We start from the raw sequence: 22,977 nt of genomic DNA on the forward strand, positions 1-22,977 counted from the left end.
GAGCGGGACGCGAAAGTTAGAGCCGCCGCGAGGGAAAGGGAAGCCGCGTGCGCGAAAGCCGCGAGAGAGCGAGAGGCGGCGCGCGCGAGAGAGGCGGCGAATGCGGCGGCGCGCGCGAGAGAGCGCGCGCAGCGGGAGAGCGAGCGGAACCCTGAGCGGGCCGTCGTGCTCTCCACGCACACGCCCGCGCTCGCGCGGCGCGAGGCCAAGCCCCGCGTGCCCACGCCGCCCACGGGGCAGAGCGCTAAGGAACAAGAGGCGCTGAAGCAAGTCTACGCGCACGTGAAGGACGAGCTCGGGGTGACGCTGAACCGCGGCTGGAGCGTCGAGATCAAGACGAGGCAGACGGGGGAGACGGCGTTTCAGACGGATAAGTATTACATCGCGCCGGAGCCGCCGAAGAACGCGCCGGAGGCGTTCACGTCGCAGTTTGGCGGCAAAACGCGCTTCCGGTCGCGCGGAGAGGTTGTCGCGTACGCCAAGGCGCTGTTCGTCGACGCGTCCTCCTCGCGATCGACGAAGAAGAAGGCGCCGCGCGTCACGTTCGAGGACGGCGCGGGCGCGGGCGCCGCCGCCGGGACGAAGCGGAAGGCGGCGCCGGCGGCGGCGCCGGCGAAGGCGAAGGCGACGGCGACGGCGACGGCGACGGCGACGGCGACGGCGAGCCGGAAGAAGCGCGGCGGCGGCGGCGCGCCCGCGGCGAAGAAGCCGAAGAAGACCGCCGCGGCGGAGGAGGACTCCGAGGAAGACGCCGAGGAAGACTCCGAGGAAGACTCCGAGGACGCGTCTGAAGACTCCGAGGACGCGTCCGAAGACGACGACGGCGCGGTCCAAGTCGAGGGCATGCTTTCCATTCACGACGCCGCGAAGCTGAAGAACCGCGCGGCGGCCGTGGACCGCGCCAAGCTCACCCCGCAAAAAGCGAGGGCGCTCGAGGTGGAGGTTGAGTCCATCGTCGCCAACGCCAAGCTGAGCGCGAAGGACCTCGCGTTGGAGTACGAGCGCATCTCCGGGTTCGAGACGACGTGCGCGGACGCCAAGGAGCTGCGGGTGATGCTCCGGTCCGCCGCGGCGAACCTCTCGAGGGCGGCGCAGGCGCAGGCGGCAGAGCGGCGAAAAAGCGCGTCGAACGACCCCGCGTCGCCGGCGAAGCGCGCGGACGAGATCTCGCGGAAGCTCAAGCTCGGCGGCGGACGCGGCGGCGCGCTCGCCGCGGCGACGACCAACGCGGACGAGGTCATGCGCGCGGTGGACGGCCGTCGCGGGGACAAGCGCCGCCGCGGCGGCGGCGGCGACGACGACGACGATGACGACGACGACGACGACGACGACGGCGGCGACGACGGCCGCGGCATGCGCGTCCCGCGCACGCTCGGCAACGTCGCGATGCACCGGCGCGCGCCGGTGGCCATCAAGGAGGAGCCGACGTCTGACGACGAGTACGGCGATCTCCGCGTCCTCGGGACGCCGAGCGACGACGAGGCGGACGCGAACGACCCGGGCGCGGAGGAGTTCGCGGCGAGGACCGCGCACCTCGGCGGCTCGTGGACCGCCGGCGCGGGGGGTAACGGTAACGGTAACGGTAACGGTAACGGCTCGGGAGCGGGCGTTTCCCCCGCGGACGACGACGCGCCGTCCGCGCCCGGTCGCGGGCGCTTCGCCGTCGCGTCGCAGTGGGACCCCACGGATCCCGGGATGGTCACGCAGGCCAAGGCGGTGATGCACACGTCCGTCGCGCCCGGGGAGCTCAAGTGCCGCGAGAGAGAGCACAAGGAAGTCATGGCCGCGATCCACGCCGCGCTGAAGCACAGAAAGTCGTCCTCGATGTACGTCTGCGGGCTTCCGGGGACGGGGAAATCGCTCACCGTGGGCGAGGCGGAGAAGGCCGTGCGCCGATGGGGCGACGGCAGCGGCAGGGTCGGGAAGCTCGCGAAGAGCGAGCGGCCGATCGTGGCCGCGGTGAACTGCATGGCGCTCTCGGAGCCTCGGCACGTCTTCGCGAGGATCATCGAAGCCCTCGGCGGGGTGTCCCCCGCGGAGCTCGCGCGCGCGTCTGCCGACGCGGGGGGGAACCCGGAGAATTCGGACCTGAGCCAGCTCCCGGAGGTGGCCACGCTGCGAGCGCTCGTCACCGGCGACGGCGTGCACGGCGTGCACGGCGGCGGCGGGAAGCGATTTAAGGGTCGCGCCAACGACGCCGCGAAGCCCATGGTCGTCGTCCTCCTCGACGAGATGGACCAGCTCGCGAGCAAGGCGCAGAGCATACTGTACGAGCTCTTCGGCCTTCCCACGCTCCCCGGGTCGCGATGCGTCGTCGTCGGCGTCGCGAACAACATCAACCTCGTCGAGGTGACGCTCCCGAGGCTCAAGATGCGCGGGTGCGAGCCGGAGGTTGTGCGATTCGACGCGTACGACAAGGACCAGCTCAAGCTGTTGCTCGCGCAGAGGCTCGCGAAGCTGCCGTGGGAATGTTTCGAAGACGCCGGGCTCGAGCTGTGTTCCAGGAAGGTGGCGTCCGCGACCGGCGACATGCGCCGCGCGCTGAACATCTGCGCGGTCGCGGTGGATCTGTGCGCGCGCGAGGCGGCGGCGGCGGCGGCGGAGGCGGAGGCGGAGGCGGAGGGCGTCGCGACGGAGAAAACCCCCGCGGAGGCGGCGCGCGAGTCGAAACCGCTCGTGCGCATCTCGCACGTCGCGCGCGCCATCTCGCTGTCGTTCGCGTCGCCGGTCGTGGACACGATGCGATCGCTGCCGCAGCAACAGCAGATGGTGCTCTGCGCGGCGGTGCGTCTCTTTCGCGTCGGCGGCGGCGCGTCGCGGTCGAGAGAGACTAAGCTCGGCGAGCTGCACGATAAATACTCGTCTCTGTGCAAGGAAACCGCGATCAAGGGCATGAACAGCGGGCAGTTCAGCGAGGTGTGCGCCGTCCTCGCGGATCAGACGCTGTTACGGCTCGGTAAGGGCGCGGAAGACAGGCAGCGGAAGGTGAGCCTGGCCGTGCACGAGGACGACGTCACGTTCGCGTTGCAGGGGGTGAAGTTTTTCGAGCGGCTCATCGGGAACTGTCAGGTTGGGCGCCGCGACGCCGCGGCGACGAGGCAGGGGGGTTCAGGGCGGTGAGGGCGAGGCGTCGTGGGGTGGGGGGTGGGGGGGATGGATGTGTAAACCGTCATTGGGATGGCGTTACGTACGTGTACTACGATAGAATCCTTACGACTGCGATGCGACGCGAGGTGTTACAGTACGTTCACAAAAGAATCACGACTGCGCGGGACTGGGAACCTCTCGGACTCGCCGAGCGAGCTACGACGCGACTCCGTCCCCGCTCGCTTCGCTTAACACGCCGCCGCGCCGCGCCGCTCTCCATCGCCATGTCCGCTTCCGTCCCGTCGTGTCTGCCGCGCGCGATCGCCGCCCTGCGCGGCCGCGTCGCGCGCGTCCGCGCGCTCTCCTCTTCTTCGCCCGTCGCCGCCGCGCGCGCCGCCCTCTTCGCTCGCCCGGCGTCGACGCTCTCGACGACGTCGCCGACGACCGCGCCGCGCGCGCGCCGTCGTCGCGTCGTCGTCCGCGCTCGCCCGTCGGACAACGAGTGGAACGTCAGCGCCGCCGCCGCCGCCGCGGGAGGCGGCGACGGCCCGGGAAGAAGCGCGGACACCGCGGACGCGCGCGCGGAGCAGCTCGCGGACGACGCCGAAGAAGCTCCGAGGAAGAAGAAGCTCAGCGACCTGTCGAAATTTACTTCGGCGCCGGCGGCGGCAGCGAGCCCGGAGGAGAAGGCGCGCGTCGACCCGCAGCTCGCGGACGACTCCGAAGACGAGGACCAGGACGTCATCGCGGTGAGCTTCTCAAGCGCGGACGAGGACCCGGACGCGCTGCTGATCGTGGACGAGACCGCCGAGGACGCCGCCGCCGCCGCCGCGGAGGAGGCGGAGAGAGGAGGAGAAGCCGGAAAGCCGACGCCGCCGAGGGTGGGCGAAGAAGGTACGGCCGCGGCCAAGGAGGCGTCCGAGAGACGCGTCGCCGCGAACCGCGACCGACCGATCGTGGCGCGCGTCCTGGTAGAATACGGTGCGCGTCGAGTCGAGTCGATCGCGGCGGACGACGCGACGTGACGCGGCGTACCCGTAACGCGCGCGCTGACCCCGAGCGTTTCCCTCGTTCGTCTCGACCCCGACCCCTGCCGCAGGCTGGAAAGCGGAGCCGGACTACCAGGACCGATCGCCTTCCGCGTACTTTCGCGGCCAGACCGGGTACAGCAAGTTTTACCCTCCCGAGGCGAGGGATTACGTGTACGCGCGACATCTCATGGTCGCCGTAGACGGCACGAAAGAGAGCGAGCGCGCGGTCGAGTTTACCGTCGAGCACCTCTGCCGCAGCGGCGATCTTCTGCACCTCATGCACGTGTCGGTCGATACGCCGCCGCTGCCGACGTCCACCACGGGGGCGCCGAACATTATCGCGGGGCTTGAACCACAGATAGGGACCTCCCACCACGTCCACACGCCCGCGCCTCCGCGATCGAAATCGGAATCTTCGTCGTCGCGAGCGTCGTCGTCGGAACTCGAAGACCCGCGGCTTCCGTCGTCCGATCCCCTTCCTAAACGCGGGGAGAGTTACGACTGGCACGATTCCCCGCTTCGCGGCTGGAGTTCCACACCAAACGTGTGGAGCGACGTCTCGGACGCGGACGCGTCGCCCGCACCGCCGGAAGGCGGTCTGTGGGAGACGCGTCCGATGTACGACGACACCTGGGCGCCGAACTGGTTGCGACAGTCGCGAGTGCGTCGCCCGCTCGTCGTCGCCCGCGATGTTTGACGCGCGTTTCGCTCCTCCCCGTCCGTCGTAGGCGACCGTGACTGAACAGCTTCGACCTCGCAATGGACGTGAAAGCGCAGGAGGCGTTATGGGCCGCGGCGGTGCTCCAGAACGAGCAGATGCTGGACGGGATATACAAGAAGCTCAGAGCGCGTCACGGTGAGTGGACGTTCACTTCGCTCGGTTTCGATTTCGTTCGTGATACATTTTTGAAAGGCGTCAGAGGATGGTGCGGGGTTTCGCCGACCCTGACGAAAGGCGACATGGCGGACGCCGGGGACGAGATGACGCCGTTCCCGCAGCCGATCGAGCTCGACTGCGTGTTCGACACGACGTGGCTGCCCGTCGCGGAGGAGGTCAAGAACATCGCGGAACGACGCGGCGTGAAACTGCTGATCGTCGCGCATCACCCGAAGAAGATTTGGGAACAGTGGCTCGCGGGGTCCGTCTCCAAGTACCTCATCGACGAGGCGACGATGCCCGTGGTCGTCGTGCACGGATGACGCGAGCGATGACGCGACGAAGAGAGATGCGAGAGTAACGTACGATGTACGGCGAGATGTGAACGAAACGAAACGTGAAACGCGCAAACTGAAAAATTTCAATCGCCGAAAGAAACGTCGGAGACGATTCGCTCGCCTCGGGAATCTCGACGCTCGTCTCGTAACGTTCTCCGCTGAAGCGTTTCTTTCACACGAGAATCTCGCGGGTGTATCTCCACGCCTCGGACCACACCGGCTGGCACATGTCGATGGGGATCTTCCCTTGCTTATTCTTGATCGTCTTGTCCGCGCCGTTTTGCAAGAGCAGGTTGACGATCTCGACGTTGCCGCGCATCGCCGCCCAATGCAACGCGGTGTTGTCGCCGATGTCGAGCGCGTCCACCTCCGCGCCCTGCTCGATGAGAAACTTGCAGCACTGGTAGTGGCCGTTGTTCGCCGCGCGCGCGAGGGGAGTGTCCTTCATGAGGCCGGCCTGCTGAAGGTCCGCGCCCTGCGGGAGGGAGAGGGGAAGGGGAAGGCGAAGGCGGGCGGTCACGGCGGTCGGTCGCGGCGGCTTGGGCGAATTCGTTCGCTCGGTCGCGTCGGTCGATCGCGCGCACCTCGTTGATGAGGAGCTCGCACACCGCGGTGTGCCCGTTCCCCGCGGCGAGGAGCATCGGCGGGTCGCCGCAGTGGTCGGACTCGTCCAGCGGCGCGCCCTCGGCGATGTGCTCCTTCACCCAGTCGTGGTAGCCGTCGACGCAGTCGCGCCAGATGTTGGACTTCTCCGGGATGAACCGGCCGGTCTGCGGGGACGGGGACGGGGACGGGGCGGGGATGTCACTCGCGATGGATTCGATGTCGCGGCGCGCGAGGAGGGCGGCGGCGGCGACGACGACGACGACGCGCGCGCGCGCGCGCGCGATTCGATCGACGCGGCGGAGACGACGCGTCGTGTTCGGAGGTCGCGCGACGCGCGACGGAAAGGATGATCAAGGATCGTTTCGACGTCGCCGTCGTCGTCGTCGTTCGTCGCGGGAGTCGAACGGGCGACGACGCGCGATCCTCGCGCGTCGTCCGCGCGGAGCGAGCGACGCGCGCGCACCACGAGATCGAACGGCATCGTGCGATCGTTTCGGGGAGGCTGCGAGGTCGCGGGAGCGGTGACGCGCGCGACGTGCGGCGCGTTGTGCGCGCGCGTCGTCGTCGTCGTCGTCGCGACGAGGGCGGAAAACGCTCGTCGCGCGTCCGAGCAGAAGTCGAAGCGTCGAAGCGATTTTTAGTTCCGCGCGCGGCGCGGCGACGCTTCGGTCAGATCGAACGCGATGTCAACCCTACTAGGCCTCGTCAGTCTGGTCCGCGCCGCGCACGCGACGCGATGGCGGGCATCTTGCGCCACGTCGCGCGGCGATCTCTCCGCGCGCTGACGCGCGAACAGCGCGCCGCGCCGTCGTTCGCGATGCTCGCCTCCGCGCGCGCGATGGCGGCGGACGCCGGGAAGAAGCCCAAGCCCAAGCCCGCGCCGACCGTCGCGCCGTTCGCGTACCAGGAGCTCTTCGAGCCCGCGTCGCCGAAGGACGTGCCGTGGCGGAAGATCACGAGCGCGCATGTCAGCATAGAGAAGGCGTTCGACGGGAAGGACGTCCTCGTGGTCGAGCCCGAGGCGCTTCGGGTCCTCGCCGCGGAGGGCATGAAGGACATCGCGCACCTGCTCCGCCCGGGGCACCTTCAACAGCTGGCTAACATCCTGAAGGATCCGGAGGCGTCCGAGAACGACCGCTTCGTCGCGCTCGAGCTCCTCAAGAACGCGAACGTCGCCGCGGGGATGGTCCTCCCGGGGTGCCAGGACACCGGCACCGCGATCGTCATGGGCAAGCGCGGCGTCCGCGTGATGACGCGCGGCGACGATGAGGCGCATCTCAGCAGGGGCGTCTACGACGTCTACGTGAGCCGGAATCTGAGGTACTCTCAAGTCGCGCCCGTCTCCATGTACGAAGAGAAGAACACCGGGAGCAACCTCCCGGCGCAGATCGACCTGATCGCGACGGACGGGGACGAGTACCACTTCCAGTTCATGGCGAAAGGCGGCGGCAGCGCGAACAAGACGTTCCTGTACCAAGAGACCAAGGCGCTCCTGAACGAGACGCGAATGATGGAGTTTCTAGAGGAGAAGATCAAGACGTTGGGAACCGCGGCGTGCCCGCCGTATCATCTCGCGCTCGTCGTCGGCGGCCTCAGCGCGGAGCAGTGCCTGAAGACGGTGAAGCTGGCGAGCGCGAGGTACTACGACAACTTGCACGCGGAGGGGAACGCGCACGGGCGGGCGTTTCGGGACGCGGAGTTGGAGAAGAAGGTTCACGCGTTGACTCAGGCGCGTTCTTCTTTACACTGGTCCCCATACGACCCCGTTGGCGTGGTGAACGCCGATCCTTAAGGTTTTTTCCCGGCGCGTCTCTCCGCCCGCCCCTCGCTTTCAATCCCGACACACCTCGATGCCTTTCAACTCCATCTGACGCCTTTCAACTCCACCCCGACGTTCGCTCGTACGGAACGGCCCGCAGCGAATGGGCATCGGCGCGCAGTTCGGCGGGAAATACTTCGTCCACGACGTGCGCGTGATTCGCCTCCCGCGGCACGGCGCGTCGTGCCCCGTCGGCCTGGGCGTCTCGTGCAGCGCGGACCGGCAGGTCCTCGGGAAGATCACGAGAGACGGCGTCTTCCTGGAACAGCTCGAGACGGATCCGTCCAAGTACCTCCCCGACGTCACGGAGTCGCACCTCGACGCGGAGACGCCCGTTGTGAAGATCGATCTCAACGCGCCGATGGCGTCGATTCGCGAGACCTTGAGCGCGTGCTCCGTGTCCACGCGTCTGTCGTTGACCGGCCCGCTGATCGTCGCGAGGGACATCGCGCACGCGAAGATTAAGGAGAAACTCGACGCCGGCGAGGAGATGCCGGCGTACATGAAGAACCACGCGGTGTATTACGCGGGGCCGGCGAAAACCCCGGAATTTATGGCGTCCGGGTCGTTCGGGCCGACGACCGCCGGAAGGATGGACTCGTACGTGGAAACGTTCCAAGCGAACGGCGGGTCTCTGGTCATGCTCGCGAAAGGGAACAGAAGCGCGCAAGTCACGCGCGCGTGTAAGAAGCACGGAGGATTTTATCTCGGCAGCATCGGCGGCCCCGCCGCGATCTTAGCGCAGAATAACATAAAGAAGGTGGAGGTTTTGGAGTACCCCGAGCTCGGGATGGAGGCGGTGTGGAAGATTGAGGTCGAGGACTTTCCCGCGTTCGTCATCGTCGACGACAAAGGGAACGATTTCTTCAAGAAGTGGCAGAGTTGAAGTAAAAAGGTTCGATCTAAACTACTGCGCTTCGTCTCCGTGGACGACGCGCACGAGAGACCAGTCCACCTCCACGCCGCCGTCGCTCTTCTCCTCGGCGTACGCGATCACTCTACCGCGCGAGGAGACGGAGACGGCACCGCCTCCTTCGTCGTTGCCGTCGTCGTCGCCGCCGCCGCCGTCCGAGCCGCCGTAAAACGCCGCCTCGCGCGGGATCATGTCGAGCGGCGCGCCCTCCGCGTCGCCATCCGCGCGCTCGAACCCCCCCGCGGTCTCCACCAACGCGCGCACCTCCTCCGCGTCCTTCACGATCGATCCCACCTTCGAGACGTCGTCGACGCACCGCGTCACGAGCATCGACGCCGCGCCGCCGCGGCACGTCAGGAGCAGCTCGGACGCGCGCGGCTGAGGGTCGTTCCATCGTTCAAAGCGACGTCGGGGTGGAGTTGAAAGGCGTCAGTAGGAGTTGAACGGCGTCGCGGGCGAGGATCGAAAGCGAACGGTGGGCGAAGAGTGACGCCGGGGAAAATCCTCAAGGAACGGCGTTCACAACGCGAACGCGGTCGTATGCGGACTAGACTAGTGTATAGAACGCGCCTGTCCCCACGACGGCGCGAGGCAGTGCACGCCGACGCGTTCGCACGCCGCCTCCGCGATGGAGAGCGATCGGAGGTCGTGGCAGTGCCCGGCCACGACGCCCTGGAGCGCCGGGAACGCCGCGCGCAGCTGCTTCAGCGCCGCCGCGAGCGACGCCACGATCGCGGCCTCGTCGAACCGTTTCCGGTCGGTCGTCGCGGGCGTATACGCGGGCACGCCGCGCGACCACGAAGGTATCCCGGTCGCCTCCGAGAACGCCGCGGCGGCGGCGCGCAGCCCGCGGATCCGTTCGCGGCGTCCGCGCGCGTCCGCGTCCGCGTCGTCGTCGTCGTCGTCTGGAATACGAAACGGCACGATGACCGAACACAGCCGGCGCTGCAGCAGCGCGGTGTGAAACGACGTCGCGCTGCCGTGCCCGGAGGAATAAATCAGCGCGTGCGTCGGCGGCGGCGGCGGCGGAAGATGAAAAGTCAACCGTCGCGCCTCCACCGGCGCGTGCGACGGCCGCGCGTTTGCCCTGGCGTCCTCCTCCGCGATGCGCTCCAAGTCGCGCGCGCCGATGTGCTCGCACATCGCGACCGCCTCCGCGAGCTTGCCGCCGCCGAGACCCAACCGCCGCGCCACCTTTTGCAACGCGACGTGGAACCGGCTGCCGTACTGCGCCGCGCATTTTTTCCGCGTCCACAGCTCCGCGGGCACCGACAACGGCGCTCTGCTCAGCGCGACGCGCAGCACGCGCTTCTCCGCGCCGCCGGGAAGAAGCTTCAGCCTCGACGGGATCTCGAGCGCGGCGTGCGGCGCGACGTACGCGGACAAGAACGGCGCGTGCCCGGACAGCCCGTGCGATACACACACCGCGTGATCGCGTTGTAAATCCCTCCGATGCAGCGACCGCAACCCGGACGCGGACATCTCGTCGATGTCGCGCGTCGGCCGCTGCGCGTGTCGCGCGTACCCGGCGAGGAGCTCCTCACTGCCGCCGCCGGCGAGGACGCCCGCGCAGTTCGCGCTTCGCGCGGCGTCGCACGCGAAGTACGTCGTCAACGCGACGCCGGCTTTGGGTCGTTTTATACGAGCGCATGTCGGGGTGGAGTTCAAAGGCGTCAGACGGAGTTGAAAGGCGTCGAGGCCGGGGATTGAAAGCGAGGGGTAGGCGGAGAGACACGCCGGGAAAAGTCCTTGAGGATCGGCGTTCACCACGCCGACGCGGTCGTATGGGGACCAGTGTGACATAGAACGCGCCTTTGACGACGTCCAAACTCGTCACCGCGGGGGTCAACGCGCGCAACGCCGCGATGACGTCCGCGATGGAGCGCACCTCGCGCTCGATCAACTTTACCCCGAGCGCGGCCGCGCCGATTCGCGCGGGCGCGACGTCGGACGCCTCCGCGGTGCCGCCGGTCGGGGCCCAGCACGCGACGCACGCGACCACCGGAACGCGTAATCTGACGCAGCACGCGAGGAGCGCGGTGGAGTCGACGCCGCCGCTGTAGAGGACGCCCATGGGGTGCTCGGCGGTGACGCGCGAGCGCTCCGCGGCGTCGGCGACCGCGGCGAGGAGGCCGCTCGCGAGGCGCGCGGCCGCGGCGGCCATCCCGGCGTCGTCCGGGTCGGAGCCGGAGGCGGCGGTTTCGTCGGCGACGGCGACGGCGAAGCGCGGCGGCGGCTCGAGCGGCGGCGGAAGCAGCGGGATCAGATCGCCGCCGTCGTCCACCGCGGCGGTCGGCGCGAGTGAGAGCGCGTTTCCGCCGCGACCACCGCGTTCGACGCGCGCGACGTGCCGCGGGTGGTGCGACGACCATCCGTCGCGCGAGGACGACGGCCAGTCGCCGCCGGGCGCGTTCGCGAAGATCCATCCGTCGTCGTCGTCGTCGTGACTGGTTCCCATACGACCGCGTTCGCGTGGTGAACGCCGTTCCTTAAGGACTTCGTCGTCGTCGTCGTCGTCGTCGTCGTCGTCCCCGAAACGACGCGTCATGAGCGGCTCTCTTCCGAGTGCGTCCGTCCTCGCGGCGACGACGCCCGTGGCGTCGTCCCTGGCTAACATGAAGAACGCCCCGCCCGCGTTCGGCGTCGACGCGAGCGCGGACGCGAGCGACGACGACGACGACGACGACGACGACATCGCGTCCGCGAGCGCGCGATGGACGTCCTCCCACGCGAGGCCGTCCACGTGCCCGCGGCACACGAGCGTGAGCGCGTCGCCGCCGCGTTCGCCGCGCGCGGGCAGCTCGTAACGCGGCGCGTACCCGCGGACGAGACGCGCGCCGTCGTCGGCCGCGCCGTCGTCGTCGTCGCGGAATTTCGGCACCCTCCCGCCGTCCTTCTCCCCGTCGCCCTCGCCTCCGCCGCCGCCTCCGCCGCGCGACCACGCGACGACGCGCACGCGCCCGTCGCCGTTCACGACCACGGACTCGTCCCATCGCAGCGCGTGAACGCCCATCGCGCCGCGCGCGCCGCGCGGAGCCGTGCGGCGCGCGAGGGACGATGACGACAGCTGGCGGGACGAGAGCAGTGAGCGTGAGGGTTTCGTGAACAGAAGTGAGATCGGCAGATCTGGCTCGCAGTTAACAACGCGCGCCTCCGCGCGTCCGCTCGTCCCCACCCACCGAGATGGCGGTCCCGATGAACAGCGACGAGGACGACGCCTCCGCGATGAAGGCGCTCGCGAAGGAGCACGACCTCTCGATCCGCGGCGCGATCGCGACGAAGCCGCCGTTCTCGTACATGCGCGCCTTCTTCGACGCGATGATGGATCCACACGACGCCGACGCCAACCCGCGCGGATATATCAACCTCGCGGTCGCGCAGAACCACCTCACGATCGAGCCCGTGCAGTATCGCCTCCGGCAGTCGTTCGTGGACGCGCCGCTCCCAGACAGCGCGTGCGGGTACGATAACATGCGCGGCAGCGAGCGCCTTCGCGTCGCGATCGCGAAGCACGAGACGCGCATGTTCGGCGGCGACGTCAGCCCCGAACAGCTGTGCGTCAGCGCGGGCGCGGGCGCCGTCATCGACAACTTGTTCATGGCCATCGCGTCCGAGGGAGACGGCGTGCTGATCCCCGCGCCGTACTACCCCGCGTTCGATAACGACCTGAGGGTGAGGAACGGCGTGCGCGCGATCGCGGTGCACGGCGACGACGCGGCGTCGTTGCCGACGCCGTCGCAGCTCGCCGACGCCGCCGAGGCGGCGGAGGCGAAGGGCGTGAGAATCAGGGCGCTGCTGATCACGAACCCGTCGAACCCGTTGGGGGTCGTGTACACGCAAGCGGACCTCGCGGAGAGGATCACGTGGGCGCTGACGCACGACCTGCACTGCGTCGTGGACGAGGTCTACGCGAGCTCGGTGTTCAACTTTGATCGGAAGACGCGGCCGGATAAAAAGTTTGCCTTTTTCTCCGCGTTAAACCTGGAAAAGTCCGGATGCCTCGCCGTGCCCTCCGCGAAGTGCAAGACGTACCTGCACCACGTCTACGGCATGAGCAAAGACTTCTGCGCGAGCGGGTACAGGATCGGGGTGCTGCGCACGAGGAACGAGGGCGTGTTGCGCGCGATGGACAACGTCGGATACTTTTGCGCCGTCCCCGGGCCGATGCAACACGCCGTCGCGGAGATGTTAGGTGTGTTCTGTGACTCGCGTTTTGTTTTTCACCCACCGCGCGGTTTCAACGTTTGATCGCTCCCCCTTTCAACTGACCGATCATGGAATCGCCCTCAGAGGACGAGGAGTGGGTGGACACGTTCATCGCGCACAACGCGGTGGCGCTGGCGGAGTCGCACAAGGTGTTAACGGACGCGCTGAAGGCGTTTAACGTGCCGGTCGTTCACGCGATCGCGGGGATGTTCGTGTGGATCGATCTGAGCGGGTGGTTGAAGGCGCCGACGTGGGAGGAGGAGCGCAGGCTGTGGACGGCGGCGACGGAGGATCCGCGGTGTAAGCTCGTGATGACGCCGGGGAGGGACTGCAAGTGTAAGACCCCGGGGTGTTTCAGGCTGTGTTTCGCGGCGGTGCCCCCGAAGACGCTCGAGGTGGCCGCGGCGAGGCTCAAGGCGCTTCTCGAGGCGTACGAGTGACGACGACGAGAGGAGCCGCGTCGACAGCAACGGATGTTATAAACGTAACCTTAACTTATTACTACACCTGTGACGGTACCCGGCGGCGATCGATCGCTCGCTCACTCCCCGAATCGACTCTTGCGGACGTACCCCACGCGCGTCTCCGCCTCGCGCTCGACGATCTTCCTCTTCCCCGGCGTCAGCGCGTTCATCGGCGCCGAGATCACGCGCCCCGCTCCGTCCCTCGACGCGCCCGCCTCCCTCAGCAGTCGCTCCGACGCCGCCGCGGTCATCTTCTTCGCGCTCAGCGCCTCCGGGCCGTTCCGTACGAGCGATGATATCGGGGTGGAGTTGAAAGGCGTCAGTTGGAGTTGAAAGGCGTCGAGGTGTGTCGGGATTGAAAGCGGGGGACCCTGGGCGGAGAGAGAACACGGCAAAAGTCCTTAAGGATCGGCGTTCACCACGGCGACGGGGTCGTATGGGAACCAGTGTATAGAACGCGCCTCCGTCATCCACGGCTTGTGGCTCGCCGCCCTCGCGTCCGCCTTGGCCCTGCGCTCCGCGTCCGACACGCACGCCATCACGTCCTCGACGCGCCACGTCCGCGCGCGCGCGTCGTCGTCGGCGAGATAACGCCTCGCGAGCGTCAGTTTCCGTCGCGTCATCGCGTACCCCGCGAACGCGTCGTCCTTCGACACCTGACGCGCGTAGCCGCTGAGGGTCGTTCCATACAAAAACAGTTCTCCGGTCAGTTGAAAAGGGACGCTATCAAATGTTGAAACCGAGCGATGGGTGAAAAACTTTTGTATAGAACGCACCTGAGGTACCCCGCGGCGACGAACCTCCCGAACGCGTTCTTCCCTATCGCCGCGCACGAGTCGCCGTGGACGCGCACGACGTGCACGGCGTCGTCGTGCCATCGCATCTCGCCGCGGTCGCCGTCGTCGAGCTGCCACCCCTTCCCGATCACGACGCTCGGCTCGTGGTGAACATCGTGGAACCGAAGCGCGTCCGCGATGGACGGCGGGTCGTGCCGCACGCCCCACACCTGCGGCGACGAGGCGACGACTACGCGTGAGGAAGAGGAAGCGCGCGCGTCGGAGGACGGAGGACGACGCGAGGCGAGGCGACGCGAGGAGGAGGCGGGCGCGGCGCGGCGCGGCGGGGCGGGGGCGTCGCGCGTCGTCCTCCATCGCGTCGTCGCACCTTGAACTTCGGCGCGGTGCGCTTCGCGAAGTCCGCGTCCGGGGGCTGCGCCGCGCGCGTCGCGTCCGAGGCGCTCACGCCGACCCAGGTCCCCTCGTAAACGCTGCTCGACGGGCGGTCGCCGGGGACGGGGTCGTCGCGGTACGTGTAGTCGCCGCGCCACACGAAGAGCGTGTCTCGCCACGACATCGCGGCGCCGCGCGAGCGACAGCGCGCGTCGTGGTATGATGCCGTCTCGGCGACGCATTACTGTTTTGTTGATGTGCGGATCGCGCGAAATGTCCGACCCGTCGGTGGGAGTATTTTCCTATGGGCAATTAGTGAGAAGTACACGTACGCGCGTGCGAGTCGTTTCCGGTGACCGTTGTTGCTTTTGAACGACGCGACGAGCGACCGACGTCGACGCCTCTCTCCGCACTCGAGCGCGCGCACGATGGCGCCCGCGACCGCCGCGGTCGAGATCGACCCTCGGCTCCTCCGTCAGCTCGAGGACGAGTACGAGTCGCTGAAGAACGACCGGACGGGTGCGATGCCTCGTCCAAACGCGCGCGTCGTCGCCCTCCGTCGCCGTTCAAACGCGCGGCCGCGATGTGTGGCTGGTCGCCCCCGGCGCGACGCGGCGCGATTCTGAATCTGAACCCGACCTCCCTCTCGCGCGCCCGCCCCGCCCTCTCCCTCGCCGCAGGCCCGCCCGTGGACTTCGCGAAATGGATCCGCGGACGCCTCAAAGAAGCCAAGCACGCGGGCCTCATCCGCGTCGCGCGCGCGGCGCCGATATCCCACGCGCTGCAGGCCGCGGACGCGACGCGCGCGAGCGGCATGGCGCCTTCGAGCCGCCCGCCCGGGTACGACCCGGACAAGTACGTCCGCGTCGGCGGGAAGATCTCGAGAGCGAAGACCGCGTCGCGGTCGCTCGGCGGCGGCGGCGACGCGCGCCCGGGACGCGCGGGGAAGGCGTCGTCGCGCGCGAGGACGGAGAAGACGATCGCGGCGGCGACGGACGCGAAGCTCGTGCCGTCGTACGTGCCGCTCATCTTCAAACCTGGGCCCGCGCCGAAAAAGACGAAAGCCGAGGCGTTCATGGAGCGCAACGCGCCGTCCCCAGCGCCGCCGCCGCCGCCGCCGCCCGCGCCGCCCGCGGACGCGGCGCTGCCGAACGCCACGCATCATCACGTCCTCGCGCCCGCGGAGGCGGCCAGGGCGCGCGGCGTCGCCGCGTCCATGGAGATGCACGGCGGAACGCGCGTCTCGCCCGTCGTCGAATCCATCGACGACGACGCGCTCTTCGCGGGGCCCGGCGCGTCCTCGTCCTCAGGCGCCGCGCTGCCGTGGTTCATGAACCGCCCGAGCGCGTACGTCGCGGGCGGGTCTCTGAAGCAGCGGGAACAGCCGGTCGTGAGAGGCGACGGCCGCGTCGACGCGGATGTCGTCCAGGACGCGCTCCGAAAGTCGTGCGACGTCCCGCCGCCGCCGGAGAGAACGGGCGAAAGGGGCGTGTCGAGAGAGACGAGCGCGGGCGTCGGCGAGGCGGCGCGACGGATCGCGCGCGCGACCGCGCTCGCGAGAGAAGACTTCGGGCGCGCGGCGCGCCTTGTGGACGACGACCCGGTGACGCTCGCGGAGAAGCAGCGCGCGCTGGACAGGGCGCTGAAGAAGCAGAAGATTTTGACGGAGAAGAACAAGGCGCGTTCTTTCTCACACTGGTCCCCATCCGACCGCGTTCGCGTGGTGAACGCGATTCCTTAAGGACTTTCTCTCCCGGCGTTTCTCTCCGCCCATCATCCCTCGGTTTCAATACCCGACGCGCCTCGACGCCTTTCAACTCCACCCCTGACGCCTTTCAACTCCACCCCGACGTTCGTCGCTTTGAAGGCGCTGGAGGAGACGCTCCACGTGCAGGCGCAGCGCGCGGCGGAGCAAGAGAAGAGAGTGTTGGCGGCGAGGAAGAAGGCCGCGGCGGCGGCGCGCGACGTCGAGATCTTGCGCACGAGTGGGGAGAGCGCGATGCGTAAGAGTCGCGAGGGGCGCGGCGCGGGCGCGGGCGCGACGCCGCCGGCGAAGCCGACGAGGGTGGATTCGCCGAGCACGCTGCGCGAAGCCGCGGCGAAATTTCTCTCCGACGTCGTCCTCGACGGACCGTCCGGCCTGCGTAAGATCAGCGCTTTCGGGCACACGCCGGTGAAGCCGAAAGGGCCGACGTTCCTGGAGCGCATGGCGAGGAGGGAGCAGGAAGTCGCCGCGAAGCGCGCGGCGCAGGCGGCGCGCCGGGCGATGCGAGACGAGGCGCGAGGGAGGAAAAAACCAGAGTGGAACGACAGCTGCGCGGACGTCGGCGTCTGGGCGCCGCCGCCGGCGGCGGCGGCGCGCCCCAAGTCTGCCGCGTCCGCGACCGCGCACCATAAACGCGCGCGACCGCGTCCGTCGAAGCTCCGTCAGCCGAGGCTGAATAAGCCCAAGCTGAACAAGGACGGTCGGATCAAGGCGCTGGACCCGCCGCGGTGGAAGACGCCGCCGTCGAAGGAGAAGAAGCCGCCGCGCGGGGGGCGCGACCGGCCAATCAGCGCGCGCCACGTCGGTATTACACCCACGTCAGCGTTCGAAGAGACGATCAACGACGCGACGCTGCGGATGCTCGACGCGGAGGTGACGAGGCTGTCGAAGCGGTTCGGCGCGAACGACGGCGACGGCGCGGCGGCGGCGACGACGTACCGACCGCCGGCGAAGACGAAAGCGCCGCCGCCGCCGCGCGCCAAGTCCGCGTCGTCCGCGGCGAACGCGCGGCCAATTGACGGCGGCGACCCGAAGGACGAGATCGCGGCGATGCGGCGGCAGCTGGACGAGATCGTCGCGCACCTGCGGCTTCAGCGCATCGCGGACGACGACGGCGGCGGCGGCGGCGGCGGTCCGACGTCGTCGCGCGCCCCGGGCGGCGCGCGGCGCGACGGCTCCGGCGCGTCGACGCGCGCGTCCGCGGCGTTCTCGGACGCCGGAGGCCGCTTCGCTAGGGACGTCGACGCGTCGACGACGTCCTTCGGATCGTCTCTCGACGTTACCCGCGCGTTGGAGGCGCTGCGTCGCGCCGAGGCGAGCGAAGTCGAGATGCGCGCGCGGTGGGGGCTCTTCTCGCCGACGCATCCCGCGCCCGCCGCCGGCGACGGCGACGACGAACTCGCGTCGCTGCGGTACGACGCGGAGGCGGGCGCGAGGGCGCTCGAGAGCGAGTTCGCGACCGCGGCGGAGCGCGCCGCGGAGCTGGTGTCCAGGTCGCTCGCGGAGGCGGCGGTGGAGACGATCGATGCCGCCGCGGATGAAGATTTCGTCGCGCGCGTGTGGGAGGCGCGCAACCAGTACGTGAAGTGGCAGGCGATGAGTGATAACGCCGCGGCGGGAGGCGTTACGGGTCCGGGCGGCGAAATCGAGGTCGTGTCCCCGGAGTTTACCCCCGTGGACGTGAACGAGGAGGTGGCGGAGCGTCTGTTGAACGGATTGGTACGCGACGTCGCGAGGGAGCTCGACGGCGCGTGCGAGGACGCGACGGGCCGCGTTCTCGCCGCGGAGTTCGGCGCGGGCGCGAGGGAGGACGAGGATACGGTCGCCGGCGCGCTGTTGATGGACGACGCGTACGAGGAGGCTGTCGCGCGGGCGTATTGATCGAGTAAGACGACCTCTCTTTAGCACGCGAGACTCATCAAAAAATACTTCGCCCTCTTCTCGACCGATTCTCGTCCCCGAGGCTCGCTCGCTTGACCGGCGAAGTCGAACGCGCGCGCTCGCGCGTTTGATCGGTCGCCGCTGCGCTGGCGAGCGACGACGCGAGGAAAAAACCCGGCGCGGTCGTCACTCCGGGCGCGCAGGACCGGAGGTGGCACGATGTCCGTCTCCTTCATGGAGGCGCTCGACACGCTCAAGAGCATGTTCCCCGAGCTCGACACGGTGACGATCCGCGACGCGCTCGAGGCGAAGGGCGGACACATGGAGTCCGCGGTCGAGGACTTGCTGCAGATATCGCGTAAACAACGCGGGGTCGGTGGCGGGATGGGCGGGGGCGGGGGGTTCGGCGGCGACGACGGCGGACGGAGCGGCGGGGGGTACGGCGGCGGGTCGGGTGGGATGGGCGGCGGCGGCGGTGGATCCTTCAGGTGCGCGCGATGACCTCGAACCCGCGTCTCCGGGCGCCCTCCGCGGCCGGGATTTCCTCCGCCGTCCTGTCCTCAGCGGGAAACCCTCCATGGTATCGGCGCCACCTTTTTTGTCGGAGATCGACCGACGGCGACGACCGATCCGATCGACCAGACAGACCCCGCCCCTCGATCGCGCCGCGCGCTGAACGCATCTGACCGTCCACCCCCTCCCCCCGCGCGCATCCATCCATCCCTCCCTCCCTCCTCTCGCAGCGGCGGTTCAGGCGGCGGCGACTACTACCGCAACGCGCCCCCGCCGCGTCGCGACGACTCCATCTGGGGCTGGCTCACGGGCGAATCCGACGACGACGGCGGCGCCGCCGGATACTCCTCCAACTACGCCGGCAACCCGAACGACGACACGCTGACGTGGCTCGCAAACTCCGCGAACTACTACGCCGCGGAGATGGCGCGGAACGTCAAGTCCGTCACCGACGCGATCGCGGAGGAGCTGCTGGGACCGGCGGAGGACGAGGAAGGGGAAGAGATCGAGGAGGAGGACGCGTCGGTGCGAGGCACGGGCGAGGTGGTCGCGGGCGGCGCGGTGGGGAACAAAGGCCGAAGGAAGAAGAAGAAGGAGGAGCCGAAGCCGAAGCCGAAGCCGAAGAAGAAGACGCTCGAGGAGGAGGAGGATGACGAGGACGACGTCATCGGCGGGGTGTTGAATCTGTTGGGGTTGGAGGATGACGAGGAGGACGAGCCGTACGTGCGACGCGATTGCAAGAAGGACAAGTGATCTATCTACAGAGCCGAGGAGGAGGGCGGGATAGATAGCCCCGAGGGGAGGCCTTGGATCGCGATATCGTCGCGTCGCGTCGCGTCGCGTCGACGACTTTCTTTTGAGATGAATAACGATTCTTTTAGAGATGCTTCCGTCGCCCGCGCCTCCTCCTCGACGATGATTCGTTCATTCCCGTTCGCGACGCTCTATCAGTCGTCGCGAAATAATCTGATGTGCGTCGTCGCTCGTTGCATTGCGACGCGCGCGCGACATGGCACCCGCGACCGTCGTCAGGCGGTCGAGCCGCGCGGGCGCGGGCGCGCGCGCGCGATCGCCGTCGCCGTCGCCGACGCCGACGCCGACGCGCCGCCGCGGAGGGAACCCCCCGCCGCCTCCTCCTCCTCCTCCCGCGCGTCGACCAAAGTCGAAGCGCGCGTCGTCGTCGTCGTCGTCGTCGTCGTCGTCCGCCTCCTCGCGGACGTTCTTCCTCCGCGTCTTCGCGGTCCTCGCGCTCGCGCGCGTCGCGAGCGCGCTCTTCAACCTCGTGCACGACTGCGACGAGACGTTCAACTTTTGGGAGCCGCTGCACTACCTCCTCTACGGCGCCGGGCTGCAGACGTGGGAGCACTCGCCGCGATACGCGCTGCGATCGGCCCTCTACCTGGGCGCGCATCGCGTCGTCGCGACGCCGTTCGCCGCCATTCTCGGGGATGTCGATCACCGCCGCGTCTTCGTCTTCTACGCCACGCGCGTCGTCCTCGGCCTCGCGTCCGCGCTCGTCGACGCGCACCTGTGCGCGGCGACGCGTCGCGCCGCGGTCGCGGGAGGCGAAACGGACGCGCGGATCGCGCGCGTTCTCGCCGCGCTCCTCGCCTTCTCCGCCGGGCCGTTCGTCGCGTCGACCGCGTTTCTGCCGTCGTCGTTCGCGGGCGCGTGCGTCGCGTTCGCGGCCGCGTCCGCGCTCGACGGCGCGCACGGACGCGCGTGCGTCGCGTGCTCGCTCGCGGTGACGCTCGGCTGGCCGTTCGCGGGCGTCGCGGCGCTGTCGTTCGGCCTCGTCGCGTGGCGCGAGATTGGATTCGCCAAGACGTTCGTCGCCGCCGTCGCGCCGGCGGCGATGGTCGCGACGGCGTCTCGCGCGGCGGACTCCACCTTTTACGGCAAACCGACGTGGAGCGTCATGAACATCGTGCGGTACAACGTCTTCACCGGCGGCGGTAACGGCGCGGAGCTGTACGGCACGGAGCCGTGGTGGTACTACGCGCGAACGCTCGTCAACGCGTTCTCTGTTGCGGCGCCGCTGTCGCTCGTCACGCCCGCGTGCGCGCTCGCCGCGGCGATCGTCGGAGGACGCGGCGCGTCGGCGACGGCGACGGCGACGACGCGAGCGAGGGTCAAGATCTTGACGAGGGCGTACGCGCCGTTCCCCATCGCGCTCGCGTTCTTCTCCGCGCTGCCGCACAAGGAGGAGCGGTTCATGTACGTGGCGCACGCGCCGCTGCTGGTCGGCGCGGCGACGGCGGCGTGCTGCGTCGGGGACGTCGCCGGATACGCCGCGAGGCGAGCGTTCGCGTTCGCGTTCGCGTTGGCGCGCGGCGGGCGCGGGCGCGGGCGCGGGCGCGGGCTTTTGCGATTCGAAGCGCTCGCGCGCGATGGCGCGACGCTCGCGATCGTGATTTTCGTCGCCGCGGCGGGGGTCGCGCGGGTCGTCGCGCTGAGGGTCGCGTACGGCGCGCCGATGCGCGCCTACGCGGAGCTTCCGCGAGTCGCGACGAACGGAACGTCGCGCGCCGCGGGAGAAAAAGTCGGCGTCTGCGTCGCAGGCGAGTGGCATCGGTTCCCGTCGTCGTTCCACCTCCCGTCGCGCGCGCACGAGCTCAGGTTCCTCCCGAGCGGGTTCGACGGCGCGCTCCCGGTGCCGTTCGCGCGAGCGCACGGCGGCCCCGCGCACGAGCCGCCGGGGCTCAACGACAGGAACGAGTACGACGCGGCGTCGAGAGTCCAAGGCGGGGTTAACGGCGGCGCGTGCGACTTTCTCGTGGACGTCTCCACGGACCCGATCGCGCGACGACGCGAGCGCGAGGAGGGTGCCGAGGAGGGTGCCGAGGAGGGCGCCGAGGATCCGTGGGAGCTGTGGAGGGAATACGCGTTCCTGGACGCCGCGAAGTCGCCGGCGGCGACGCGCGCGTTTTACGTCCCTTACTTTTCCGCGCGCTACAACGTCTTCGGGACCTATCGCGTGTGGCGCCGCAGGTAGTACGAAAGCACGTGCTCGAGGACGTCATATTTGGCCGGAAGGGCTGCGTAGTACAAGTACTTTAGTACAGTACCTTCGTACGAAAGTACGAAAGTACTTCTGTACCAAGGTACGCGCACAGTAGTCCTAGCGCGCACGGTTGTCGCATTAGATGCTATGCCAGACTCTAGCTAGTAGTCAAGGTACGGCGCGCGGTCGCGCGCGTCGTCGCGTCACAAGATACCGTTCCACTCGAACTCGAAATCCTCCAGGAACCGCGTCATCGTGTCGTGCCGCACCATCGCCCTTCGGTACCCGCTCGCCGTCTTCATCATCCCCGCGAGCTTCAAGAGCTTCTCGTGGAAGTGATTGATCGTCGTGTTGACGCGCGCGCCAGCTCCCGCCCCGGCTTTAAACCCTTTCGAAGAGCCCCCCTGGCCGCCGTGCGCGGCGTCCGCGACGTACCTCTCGCGCGTCAGGTCGTCGCCCTCGCGCGGCGAAATCCCCGGGTCGTGCATCGGCGACCCGCGCGCGCCGCCGTAGGAAAACGTCCGAGCGATGCCGATCGCGCCCATCGCGTCTAACCGGTCCGCGTCTTGCACGCAGCCGCACAACACGCGCAGGCTCGCGCTTCTGGCGTACGCGCCGTGCTTCTCCTCCCACTCGGCGTCCGCGAGCTCTTTCTTGCGCTTCTCCGAGAGCGGCGCCGCGCCGTCGCCGGCGCCGGCTGATTCGCTCTTGAGTTCGTTTTTGAAGCCGACGCGAGCGACGATCAGCACGATCGCGTCGACGTACCAGTTCACGTCCTCCCACAGCGAGTATCGCATCGAGTTCGCTTGAAGCCACGATCTAACGGCCAGGGCGCCGGCGTTTTCGGACCCGCTGTACTTGTAGTCCCTCACGTCGTGAAGCAACGCGGCGACTTCGACGATCTCCAACGCGACGTCCTCGGTGACCCCTTCCTCTCTCGCGAGCGTCAACGCCAACACCCTGACCCTGTGGACGTGCCACCAGTCGTGCGACGGGTCGTTCCTGGACATCTCTCTCTTCACCCACGCTTCCACTTTGTTTACGATGTCGTCGCGCTCGGGCGTGTTCGCCGCGCCCGGCGCGCGATGGGACGCGGCGGCGTCCGGCGGCTGCGGCGGCGGCGGCGGCGGCGGAGTTGAAGTCGACGTCGAAGTCGACGTCGACGCGACGGGAGGAGGCGCCACGGGGGCGGGAGGCGCGGCGGCCGGCACGGACCCGCGCGCCGCCATCGTCGCCTCGTACTTCGCCACGAGCTCGTCGCGCTCGAAGACGTTGGAGACGTCCACGCCCGCGTCGCGGAGCGC

At 68.8% G+C, this 22,977-nt stretch overlaps 12 protein-coding genes across 12 annotated transcripts; 8 read left to right on the forward strand and 4 right to left on the reverse strand.

The window, feature by feature from the left end:
• Window positions 1-1,668: 1,668 nt before the first annotated feature.
• On the forward strand, window positions 1,669-3,045 carry MICPUCDRAFT_2525 (uncharacterized protein; the record flags this gene model as incomplete). The annotated part of the gene is made up of 2 exons (XM_003057583.1): window positions 1,669-2,106; window positions 2,173-3,045. Coding segments are annotated over 2 exons (1,311 nt in total), but the record flags the coding sequence as incomplete, so codon positions are not given.
• Window positions 3,046-3,371: 326 nt separating this feature from the next.
• MICPUCDRAFT_57008 (uncharacterized protein) lies at window positions 3,372-4,815 on the forward strand (the record flags this gene model as incomplete). Its single annotated transcript, XM_003057584.1, has 2 exons — window positions 3,372-4,068; window positions 4,187-4,815. 2 exons carry the CDS (start codon window positions 3,372-3,374, stop codon window positions 4,813-4,815), a joined length of 1,326 nt encoding a protein of 441 aa, XP_003057630.1.
• A 62-nt stretch (window positions 4,816-4,877) lies between these two features.
• On the forward strand, window positions 4,878-5,318 carry MICPUCDRAFT_57009 (uncharacterized protein; the record flags this gene model as incomplete). Its single annotated transcript, XM_003057585.1, has 1 exon — window positions 4,878-5,318. The coding sequence occupies one exon, from the start codon at window positions 4,878-4,880 to the stop codon at window positions 5,316-5,318; it is 441 nt and encodes a 146-aa protein (XP_003057631.1).
• A 244-nt stretch (window positions 5,319-5,562) lies between these two features.
• On the reverse strand, window positions 5,563-6,115 carry MICPUCDRAFT_11584 (uncharacterized protein; the record flags this gene model as incomplete). The annotated part of the gene is made up of 2 exons (XM_003057952.1): window positions 5,563-5,808; window positions 5,918-6,115. Coding segments are annotated over 2 exons (444 nt in total), but the record flags the coding sequence as incomplete, so codon positions are not given.
• Window positions 6,116-7,122: 1,007 nt separating this feature from the next.
• MICPUCDRAFT_46951 (uncharacterized protein) lies at window positions 7,123-8,667 on the forward strand (the record flags this gene model as incomplete). Its single annotated transcript, XM_003057586.1, has 2 exons — window positions 7,123-7,668; window positions 7,859-8,667. 2 exons carry the CDS (start codon window positions 7,123-7,125, stop codon window positions 8,642-8,644), a joined length of 1,332 nt encoding a protein of 443 aa, XP_003057632.1. The 3' UTR covers window positions 8,645-8,667.
• A 556-nt stretch (window positions 8,668-9,223) lies between these two features.
• On the reverse strand, window positions 9,224-11,684 carry MICPUCDRAFT_57012 (uncharacterized protein; the record flags this gene model as incomplete). Its single annotated transcript, XM_003057953.1, has 2 exons — window positions 9,224-10,483; window positions 10,560-11,684. 2 exons carry the CDS (start codon window positions 11,682-11,684, stop codon window positions 9,224-9,226), a joined length of 2,385 nt encoding a protein of 794 aa, XP_003057999.1.
• Window positions 11,685-11,992: 308 nt separating this feature from the next.
• Window positions 11,993-13,317, forward strand: MICPUCDRAFT_16049 (uncharacterized protein; the record flags this gene model as incomplete). The annotated part of the gene is made up of 2 exons (XM_003057587.1): window positions 11,993-12,863; window positions 12,962-13,317. The coding sequence occupies 2 exons, from the start codon at window positions 11,993-11,995 to the stop codon at window positions 13,315-13,317; spliced, it is 1,227 nt and encodes a 408-aa protein (XP_003057633.1).
• Window positions 13,318-13,352: 35 nt separating this feature from the next.
• On the reverse strand, window positions 13,353-14,492 carry MICPUCDRAFT_67136 (uncharacterized protein; the record flags this gene model as incomplete). Its single annotated transcript, XM_003057954.1, has 3 exons — window positions 13,353-13,610; window positions 13,803-14,013; window positions 14,118-14,492. 3 exons carry the CDS (start codon window positions 14,490-14,492, stop codon window positions 13,354-13,356), a joined length of 843 nt encoding a protein of 280 aa, XP_003058000.1. The 3' UTR covers window position 13,353.
• Window positions 14,493-14,938: 446 nt separating this feature from the next.
• On the forward strand, window positions 14,939-18,156 carry MICPUCDRAFT_46953 (uncharacterized protein; the record flags this gene model as incomplete). The annotated part of the gene is made up of 3 exons (XM_003057588.1): window positions 14,939-15,029; window positions 15,191-16,224; window positions 16,432-18,156. The coding sequence occupies 3 exons, from the start codon at window positions 14,939-14,941 to the stop codon at window positions 18,154-18,156; spliced, it is 2,850 nt and encodes a 949-aa protein (XP_003057634.1).
• A 200-nt stretch (window positions 18,157-18,356) lies between these two features.
• Window positions 18,357-19,547, forward strand: MICPUCDRAFT_67138 (uncharacterized protein). The gene is made up of 2 exons (XM_003057589.1): window positions 18,357-18,736; window positions 18,900-19,547. Exons 1-2 carry the CDS (start codon window positions 18,654-18,656, stop codon window positions 19,420-19,422), a joined length of 606 nt encoding a protein of 201 aa, XP_003057635.1. The 5' UTR covers window positions 18,357-18,653; the 3' UTR covers window positions 19,423-19,547.
• A 131-nt stretch (window positions 19,548-19,678) lies between these two features.
• On the forward strand, window positions 19,679-21,664 carry MICPUCDRAFT_57017 (glycosyltransferase family 22 protein; the record flags this gene model as incomplete). The annotated part of the gene is made up of 1 exon (XM_003057590.1): window positions 19,679-21,664. The coding sequence occupies one exon, from the start codon at window positions 19,679-19,681 to the stop codon at window positions 21,662-21,664; it is 1,986 nt and encodes a 661-aa protein (XP_003057636.1).
• A 221-nt stretch (window positions 21,665-21,885) lies between these two features.
• MICPUCDRAFT_7116 (uncharacterized protein) lies at window positions 21,886-22,716 on the reverse strand (the record flags this gene model as incomplete). Its single annotated transcript, XM_003057955.1, has 2 exons — window positions 21,886-22,299; window positions 22,414-22,716. Coding segments are annotated over 2 exons (717 nt in total), but the record flags the coding sequence as incomplete, so codon positions are not given.
• Window positions 22,717-22,977: the final 261 nt, after the last annotated feature.

The sequence above is a fragment of the Micromonas pusilla genome (assembly GCF_000151265.4).
Source record: "Micromonas pusilla CCMP1545 genomic scaffold MICPUCscaffold_4, whole genome shotgun sequence".
NCBI classification, from domain to species: domain Eukaryota; kingdom Viridiplantae; phylum Chlorophyta; class Mamiellophyceae; order Mamiellales; family Mamiellaceae; genus Micromonas; species Micromonas pusilla.

Bases quoted from the DNA above. Each gene is read 5' to 3' on its own strand.
- MICPUCDRAFT_67138 (XM_003057589.1), top strand. From the start codon at position 18,654: ATGACCTCGAACCCGCGTCTCCGGGCGCCCTCCGCGGCCGGGATTTCC. The intron at 18,737-18,899 runs GTATCGGCGCCA...CTCCTCTCGCAG, and splicing joins TCAGCGGGAAACCCTCCATG to CGGCGGTTCAGGCGGCGGCG.